The sequence below is a fragment of the Spea bombifrons genome, chromosome 7 (assembly GCF_027358695.1).
Source record: "Spea bombifrons isolate aSpeBom1 chromosome 7, aSpeBom1.2.pri, whole genome shotgun sequence".
In the NCBI taxonomy this organism is placed as follows: domain Eukaryota; kingdom Metazoa; phylum Chordata; class Amphibia; order Anura; family Pelobatidae; genus Spea; species Spea bombifrons.
In genome coordinates, this window is record NC_071093.1 from 6,589,921 (window position 1) to 6,599,655 (window position 9,735).

The window sequence follows — 9,735 nt, forward strand, 5'->3', positions numbered from 1 at the left end:
TAGTAACAAAAGGCTTTGGTCATTTTATTTAGAAAAATACTTTAAATATAAAGAGCATTATCACTGAAAGTATATTTTTCATCATGAAACTATTCTAGGAAATTAAGATTTCATCATTCTAGTGCTGATACTGCCCATTGCTTCACATCTGTGGGGCAATTGGGGTACCTCTGGAGCGCCTCAGTGACTTGGCTGTTGTCTAGAAGCAGCTTCATGAGTCTGTATTCTTTCTGGGAACGCACAGACAAACCCTCCATTGGTTTTATCAACTCCAGCTGCTGCAAATGTTCAAACGCCTGAAAACGAAAACCAAGCACCCATCAGATTTTTGGCACCCATCAGAGTCATCGTTTTCGAACAGCTTTTAAAAGAAACAGACAAATGCCAGCGATAAAAACCGTGATAAGACTGCAATGTAATGCCACCAATATCCAGCAGAGGGAGCTGTGCACCTTCTGAAGATTTAAAGAAGACCAATTAGATTGCTATAAACTGAGCATTACTCGGCTGCGTAGATAATTGTTTTATGATGTCATCAAAAAAAAAAAACATAATTTCCAACAATAATGGCTCTTGGGTTTTTATGGGTGATGTGCAAGAACCCTTACTGGTCACATCTGGCACGAGACTTCCTATAAATTAAGTTACATGATGGCGCTATATCAATCAATCAATAAGTCAGGGTCTGCCCTGAATCAGACTTGCCTTAACCCAAAAGTCAGGACCTAACACAGTGGACAGGGGCAGCCGTACATTTTCTACACCCCATTAAGTGTCAAACACTAGTCTTCAGCAACAATGTTTCTCTAATATGTTCTGAATGCTCCAGCCCATCAGCTTCTTAAATATTCGCAGGCGTCTCCGTAATCTGACAACATTGATCTACGTAACACAACAGAAGCAGAAGACAGACAGGAGGGCACTTCAGCTTTTGCAAGATGTAAGAAGGAGAAAAGCTGGCGGGGATGTTTGTTTACAACCAAAGCGAAGTCCTTGAAGGTCAAGATAACGAGAGGTAATGAGTAGCACTCAAGACAAAGGAACAGGCGAATATTTGGACAAAATGAGGCAATCTTGGCCACTTGTGATCATTAACGACCCATAAACTATTGTATTTCAGAGCTGTTTTACTATGTCCTCGAGAGCCACAAATTCAACAGCATAAAGAAATCCTGAAAAAGTCCTGATTGGAGCTCTTTGTGGTCGGTTTTAAGCAGACCGTGTTAAGAGGATCATGGAGGTCTCCAGAAGTCAACCAAATAGGGGTTGTGAAGGAGATTCATAACCACTTTTCTCACCCTTTCAAAACTTTGGACCCCTGGTATCCAATTTCTCCAAAACTTCTTGGCTCGTTTGGCTTTTAGTTACAATTTCCAAAGATGATTATTAAAGGGGGGGGGGCGACAAAAACATACAAAACTTTACAAGACCATATTCTTACCTTCAGTATAACAGGTTTCTCAAAGTTATAGACAGAATGAGCCTTCCTCTGGATGAACTTCTGGAATTCTGTAACAACAAAACAGCCAATCAGAAATAAGAGGGATTACCTTGAACACAATATACTTGTTTATCTGTATCTTTTATAAATTTCAAGTAGAGGATGTTTTTCTAACAAGTATTGGAATCGGTATAGAGGAGGAACGTCACGCTCACGCGGCAAATTCACCAAAACTAAAATAAAATCAGTGGGGGGTCTCATATGAATTTATCGTGAGATCCCTCAAACAAGTTGTGTTAGTTCTTTACTTCATAAATCATCTCTTCTAGCTGACGTAATCTCAGGACTCGACTACCCTTTCTGCACGATGATACATATTCCTTTGTGGCTTTTGATGTGGAGCTGGGGTCCCTCGGTGTTGGATCTGTTTGCATTTTCTGATTGGCAGGCAATTTCTAACAAAGGAAAGCAGTTAAAAAAAAAAAACAAACAAACGAACGATGTACCATTGTGGACCATCTGGAAATTAAACGGTTCTCCGTCGTAAATGTCTTGCAAGTGTTTCATGGCTATGATTAGGCACAGTTCTAGAACAGACAGACCTGGGGAAAGAAAAAAATGAAATTAAAGTGTTTTCATCCAGAACCAGTTCGGATATATTTTGATGCTACAGAAATAATCCCAGGACCGTACTCCTTCCACGTTATGAATATCCCAAGCTGACAAACACTTTTATTTTTTAATTTCTTTATGTGCCGGAAATAATATACGCTAAAGAGCAACGGGACGCTTAGAACTCACCGTGCAAAATATTTGCTTTGGAGTCCATTCTTCGAAGTCTAAAAGCCTCCAGAAAGTCTGCCGCGTTCAGATGAGGATGAGATACGTTTATACGACACAAGGCGAGCAACTATTAATACAAGACGTAATTGTTAATAGATTGTGGGGGAAAAATACGCAATTTCACTTTTTAACTAGTAACCAAAATAATAATAATATAATATGACAAATAATAATAATATACACATATCACATAGAATGCAGAATTCCCAGTAAATCGTAACGCCGCTCCTTCTCACTGTATCAGATGTTAAAGTATTTGCTTGCAAAACTAACACAGGGATCTTGCAAGAAACGTCGTTAAAACGGCTCTAATTGCTTTCTGGAATTTCAAATGGTTTCTTTTAAGCCTGAAGATATATATATATATATATATATATATATATATATATATATATATATATATATATGTTATATATCTGGGTAAAGGCAATCGCTGGCGTAACAAAAGCACGGACACTCAACTTATTTTACTAACCAAGAGCATATGCAGCGATCGCACATCTTTTGTAGCGTTGAACTGTTTTTGAAGGACCTCTTCCACGGTTTTGTTTTCTAGTAGACTCTAGAAGACCAGAAAGAATAAGGAGAAAAATAAAGACAACAATATACAACATGCCTGCCTTCCACGAAAGGTCTAGGTCGGTCTACGTTACCTCTATGTTTTTATTCCAGCTCTCTGCAAACTGCGTGTCGGGGAAATCGGAAGGCAGAGAAAGCTGATCCTGAAATAGTTCTAAATATTGGGAAAACTTGAAGGAGTTCAGCAAGTGGATCTGCCGGTGAGAAAACCTCGACTTCACTCTCTTCTCGAGCAGCTCCATGACGTCCTCCAAAGACAAACAAAACGGACTGATGTCATCATTCTGAAAATATTCTTCATTTGGTTAAATCTAAAGATACACGGTAATTACTGACATTAAATACAGAGACTCCATCGCTGCTCAGGGCACATTTTTTGTTCTACCCTTACCGATTGATCCGGTGCAATTAATGTTTTGGACAACTGCCCCTAAGTGATCAAATTTCCAGGAAGGTTTTTTTTTTATTATTTATAACCACTTATTTAGTTATCTGACAACTCACCAGTCGGCAGGTGAGTCCGATGACGGCCACGGGGGTCTGTGCCGATTGCGCAATATCAAAGAGGTTATAAAGCAGAGTCTGGTTCTTGTGACTGGCAAATAGGTCAAACTCATCCAATATAAACAGCACCGGACAGCTCCGCGTACGATCACCTGCGAAGAGAGCGCTGTATGCTGAATGTGATCGCACAACGAGGAGTCTGGTACAAGCTAGGATTTTATAACAATACAGGATTCACAATCGCCCAACAAACTACACCAGCGAACGACGACGACGGACTATATCGTCTCAAACAAGACCGCAAGCTCTGGATGCTCACGTTGTGTAAAGGCGCGTTCTTTATTGGGGCTCACCGGTCCAGATTGAAAAGCGAGACAGAAGATTGCCTTCAGTGGCAAGTCTGTAAAGTGCCGGACCAGCCAGTCAAGGATTTCCAGTCCAAATACAGGCTGATCCACTGCAAGGATCTCCACATCTGGCCCTCTGCTTTCAGTAAATGCATTCAAGAAGCTATTTTAAAATATCTATATGTAAAAGTGATCAATAAGGACAGACCAGATGCGCCAATTTGCCCATCTAGTCCACTAGTTTGTTTCTAGTTCTTTGTGTTTGGAAGATGGAAATGCTCCGTAAACTTAGGTCCTCCTGGTGGACTTTAAATAAAGTTGCTTTTACTTCAACGAAATCACGTTTACCTTTTTTTAAGGCTTCGAGAAGGAACGCAAGGTTTTCCGCAAAGCTTCCCTGTCCAGAAACAAATAAGAAAGAAATGTACGCATTATGAAGTATTATGTGACGGATTAAAACCTGTTATAATTGGAAACAAACTAAATATATCAGATTTTTATACCTTGAAGCAAGGAGGACAAAAATCAATGACATGTCTAAGCGACCCCAAACTTTTGAATGGTAGCGTATAAAGTTCTCTAATAACCTACTTGTGCCGCAGCTACCATTCTGGGTCATTGCACTCAAAAAACTTAAATCAAAATGGGAAGGTAAATAAAAATAAATCAACTTACAAATACTCTGTCCCCAACTACGTTTTCTAAGTTCAGCTGTCTGGTGATTTCCTTAAGAGCTATTTTATCGTTCGTTTGTAACAGACCTGAAAAACAAAGACAAAAAGTTAGAATTCAGAAATAAGACAAGAATATAACCGAGAAACATCATTGTTCAGAAACTAAAATCATGACTATGCCAACATCAAAGTGAAACTACATCAAAACATTCATTATACCCCCAAAAAATGGTATAAGAAAGTAATAAGTAATCGGATATAGTAAGCATGCGAGGACCATGAGGGTGTGTGTCTGTAAGTAAGTGTGTGTTAGAGTGTGTGTGTTAATGTGTGTGTTAGTGTTTGTGTGTGCTTATGTGTGTGTTAGTGTGTGCTTAAATGCCTGTTAATGTGTACGTTTGTTTAAGTAAAACAGCCCCGGTAATGGAACACGCGTGTAACACTTTTATATTGTGCTTTTCTGGCATACCATTGAGATGAACTTGCAGCGCGTTCTCCTTTATTTGACCGATCTTCAGGATCTCTTGTAAGGCATCTTTTAATAACTGGAAAACATGTTATAACAAAGTGTTACAAGTCACTGTCGCCTGGTGCCACACTCCGTGGCCTGGGGGGCCGAACGCTATCAAAAGTGACCCAGACTGTATGAGAACCGGAGTCCTGCCGGCTCAGCTACTCCATGAGATCAATCCACCAGGCAAACACAGACATCGACAGAGATCTTTTACTCCGCTGTCCACATACCCTACATTTACTGCAAACGTTGAGAGTGTTATGTGTTTTTTTTGTTTTTTTTTTAATATTTATTTCGTTTAAGTCCTTTTTCTATTTGGCTGGTTGATAATGTCCTTACTATGGTGTTAGCTCTACATAAACCGCTTTCAGAAAGAAACTGAAAGGCACTCGCCCTTCCCTGTAGAGGAATATGCAATGCTCTGCAGAGCCGCCTGGCTCCATCTCCTCCATTATTAGAGACAGCAGGCTATTGCGCCAACGGCACAGTCCGGACCCTTGGTGGGTTCCATTCTCAATCCTGCTGAGAGGTGAAAACACGCTGGGGACACCCGTGTCCCAAACACATGTGCGGGTGAAAGCAAGATAAAGCACGCATGTGCGGTCCGACTACCAACAGCAATCAGGACACCAGTGAAGTGAACATCGTTTGCTTCACTGATGCCTGAAAACCAAACAAGGTGTTAATGACTGTCCTTTAAGATGAAAAAAAAGAACTGGGGAGGGTGGTAGATGCATGCAATTGCCTCCCATCAGAAGTGGTAGGGCGACTAGATGGGCAGATGGGGTTAATCCGCCGACAATTACTTTTGTTTCTATGTTTGAATTATTTCAAACGACAATGAAAGCAGCAAAAGAACAAGAGACACCAATCATGAATTCTTACCATGCTCTTGCCGGATCCCACGGGACCAATAATCACAGCAGAGTTACTCTCCCCGTGAATCACTGTTCTCTTCAGAAGCTCCACTAAGTGCCTAAAATTATAATAACAAAGGGATCAGATCCTGAGCTTGAAGCCTCAAAATAGCACAAAATACAGAAAAAAAAACTGATCCGAGACAAAAACAGCCAACCGAGATTAATCATCTCCAGAGAGATTAAGAAAAAGTGACAGTTCATCTGGAGCTGCGAAATGAGTCAAATATGTGAGATGTAAGAAAAGTACCTAAACCTGTGGTTAATTTTACTAGGTGTTTGGGGGGGGGTTACATACACACACACACACACACATATATATATATATATATATATATATATATATATATATCACAGAGAGCTTCCTAGGACGGTTTTATGGATCAGGTTAACGGAATACACACTTATGCTGAGATTCCACCCCGAATTTCTTTCCGTCGTGGCTTTGTTGAAGAAATCTCAGTCGCAGAACGGCATGAACCTGAAACGGAAGAAAAACCGTCCGTCACTAAACATTTAACAGAAGAGAAAATATCGTCAGACCGGACTCCAAACCGGACTCCAAATCCATCCCAGATTTCATCGGGTTTACCAAGATATCACCCGCCTCCCCCAATTTGTTCTAACGGAAGATAAACCCCTGTCATTTGCGGATATTAAATGTCGGAGTTCTGGGCGCTCTGATATAAATAAAGCGACAGCGCAGCGACAACATATCGATGATCTATTCCGTTGTCGAAGACGCAGAAGAGTCAAATTTTTTACGGCGCCTTTGGTTTATGAAGAAAGGGCTAGAGATTGGTGGAACTGCTCACTTTGTCATCATTGGGCAATAATTGTTAACAGGTTATAATAATTCAAATAAAAAAATAAATATTTTTTTATAAATATATAACAGGCAGATTGGCCCGCTGTAAATCAATAAATCATCTTCTAGCAGCGATACGTGGGCCCAAAACTTTATTAATTAAGTTTGATTAGATTTTTGATAGAAGGGTCATTATATCAGTTTTTAGCTTAATTAATTCATAAAATGAGGCTGGTATACTTACGCTGAAGTGTAATATGTTTCTTAATATTTATTACACTTTTTTTTTGTGATCGTGGCAATAGTAGGTTTGGTAAACGAGATAGAAATTATATATCCAGAAAAGCCTCACCTGGGAAATACATTCTCCGATAGGGAGCGCTTTCTCCTTACTCTTCCTTTTACTCATTACGCGAACGATTTCACAACCTTTTAAGGAGAAATAGAGGAATATTAGTACTTAAATCAGACCTTGACAGGCATCAATTCCATTTGATTAACACATTTGGGGAGTCACTGCATAGACTCTCCGTGATGGGCTATGATGATGGGTTAATGGGTTACTATTTCCAGGATCAGCTCATTTACAAAGTTCCCAGGTATGGTAACCGTCCGGTTCTATCCTCTCGCTGCTTTGGGACAGCTGCAATCTGTACTGTCCCAACAAATCAGGACTGTTGGTAGCTATGACACCAAGAGGCTTCATTATTTCTTGAATAAAAACATGATTGTTCCTTAAAAGAAAGTTAGAACACCCCCGATAAGTCTTTAGCATGAACACGGCTTGAAAGAAAGCTTGCGATCACCTTCTGTATGAGTTCAGGCAGCTTTGTGATAATAAAAAGCCAGTAAGATAAAAAATTCGAAAGAATATTGGAATTTGCAAATAATTCCCAGTGGAAATGTCAGGTGGGATTATCAGAAAAATAGAAGTTTCTTTTAAGCGGAGCTCCGCGGAGAATTCTTATCTGACATAATCTCGGGGTTTACAGCAAAAAAAAAAAACGAGCTTTTTAGTCCAATAAACAGAACAGAAAAGGTTATTTATTCACCCGCAATTTAAAGGAGAATCATCATCTTTAAAGGTTTTCTCCAGCTTACATTTTTTTAATCAACGAAGTTGCCGTAGAGATAAAAATATATTGGCAGTAAATCCCATCCTGGATACTTATGTTAATATTTGCAAAGGGAAATATTTGGGGACGATCCATTTGTATTTTGATGTTGTCGTGTAAACGAACACATTCGGTTTTAAACACTTAATTGTCATGTAACAAAAACGGTCGTTGACGCAGAAATCTCCTTAAATGTTTTTATGCAACTAAACCTTTAGAAGAAACAATAAAATGACAGATCTGCAAAGGTTCGTTTTCTTATAGGACACTCCAGCCATCGTTTGCCCTGTAATGTAAATTTAGTGTCTTGGTGTCCCCTAAGCGAATGGATTTATCCATTTCCTCTCCCCGACAGCAAGTTGCCGGGCGCCCGATATACTTACCTCCAGTCAGCTCTAGCGCTGGCTCAGCCAACACTGTAAGCCAGGGGTGTCCAACCTGCGACCCTCCAGCTGCTGTAGGACTACATCTCCCATAATGCTCTTTCAGCTAAGGGGCAGGCTGAGGAGTATGGGAGATGTAGTCCTGCCTCAGCTGGAAGGCCACAGGTTGGACACCCCTGCGGGTAGGCTGATCAATCTGCAGCCTTACTGAAGCTCAAGCTGATAAGCGTGCTGGGAGTTGTGCCATAGAAAAGCAAAAGGCTGGCATACCGAAAACGTATCTTTTGTTATCGGTCTTTGCATAATGGATTATCGTTTAACCCCTTACCTTCTGCGTGTCTACCTTGCCCTATTATGTGTGCTGTTGTGCAGTGAAACGTAGTATGTAGTGTGCTGTGTATTTAAATAATATACAAAAACCTATGTAAACGGGGTGCTTGTGTAATCTGGGGATGCAGCGAGAGCTGAAACAACGTATCCACTAAATCAATAATGAAAATAGTTGCCGGTGACTAAGTATTGATTGGTTGGTCTGGGTGCAGCACGCACTATTGTGTTAAAGTTCATCTTACTTCAGAGGATACTTAGTGGAGAAGACGTACCATTCCTGTAAGGTATGTATTATTTGCCTCCGACCCTTCGGTCTGATCAGGTCCCCAATCTCTCTCTTATCCCATCATTAACCCTTTCCGACTTCCCTGTCTGCACCCCCCCCTTCATATGATCTGGTCCACAGTTCCCATCATTAACTCCCCGTCCCCTCATTAACCCCCTCTGGTCTGCAAATTTAATAAAATCCCTCGCATCCTTAAGTCCTATCCAGTCTCTCCCTCTCTTATCCCATCATAAAAGCCCCCCAACATTTGTATTATAAATACATTTTGCAACCAATCCTAAGAGACATGGAGAGGTTGGTAATGAGCGTTACGAATTAATATATTCTGTGGTATTTTGGTCACTGAACTGGTTTGGGGACGATTTTTAGAGCAAAATATTAGAAAAACATTGTTTTTCATTGTTTTAATGTATTATTCATACTAAACATTGGACTTTAAAGTAAAAGTGCAACTATCTGTCTCTATCTATAATTTGTGTCAGCGCATGGAAAACTAAAAAGAAAATGAATCATGGGTAAAAATGCTCAAAAAGGTTTTTGGGTACAAAACACCCTAAGTAAAGAAGGGGTTAAAGCGATGGCTGGAGAGAAGAATGTATAAAATGCAGTCACCCTAGCAAAGGAGCATCAAGGGAGGAAAGAGGGACTGTCTCTTATTAAGAGGGACTCCTGGGAGCTATGTTGTTTACCTAACATTATTAAAGCTTCTAGGAACTACAACTCCCATCACTATAAGTAAGCAGCATTTACTTGCCCCCCACAGTAGCCCCCATCCCACCCACCTGTGGGCTCTGTGCTCCCGGAGATGCAGACTCCAGCATGTGCCTCCTGTTATCCCGCCCCCCTCCGGCTGTTTCCCTGGCGACCAGAGAGGATCCTGGAAGAGACTCTGCCAGCCTTCGGTCACTTCCGGGTTGCCCTGCGCCCTGGTGCATTGTGGGTCCCCGCCTCTCCCCGGCCTGTCAGGGACATGCGCAGTCGGAAAACTCCCATC

The 9,735-nt window shown here is 40.8% G+C and overlaps 1 protein-coding gene across 1 annotated transcript; it reads right to left on the bottom strand.

Moving 5' to 3' along the window:
* On the bottom strand, positions 1–9,662 carry ORC4 (origin recognition complex subunit 4). The gene is made up of 14 exons (XM_053470992.1): positions 9,524–9,662; positions 6,980–7,056; positions 6,224–6,300; positions 5,788–5,878; positions 4,858–4,933; positions 4,390–4,475; positions 4,063–4,111; positions 3,368–3,519; positions 2,938–3,111; positions 2,760–2,846; positions 2,243–2,351; positions 1,948–2,043; positions 1,442–1,509; positions 1–296 (listed from the first exon to the last, which is right to left on the bottom strand). The coding sequence occupies exons 2-14, from the start codon at positions 7,034–7,036 to the stop codon at positions 114–116; spliced, it is 1,305 nt and encodes a 434-aa protein (XP_053326967.1). The 5' UTR covers positions 7,037–7,056; positions 9,524–9,662; the 3' UTR covers positions 1–113.
* Between the last annotated feature and the right edge of the window lie 73 nt (positions 9,663–9,735).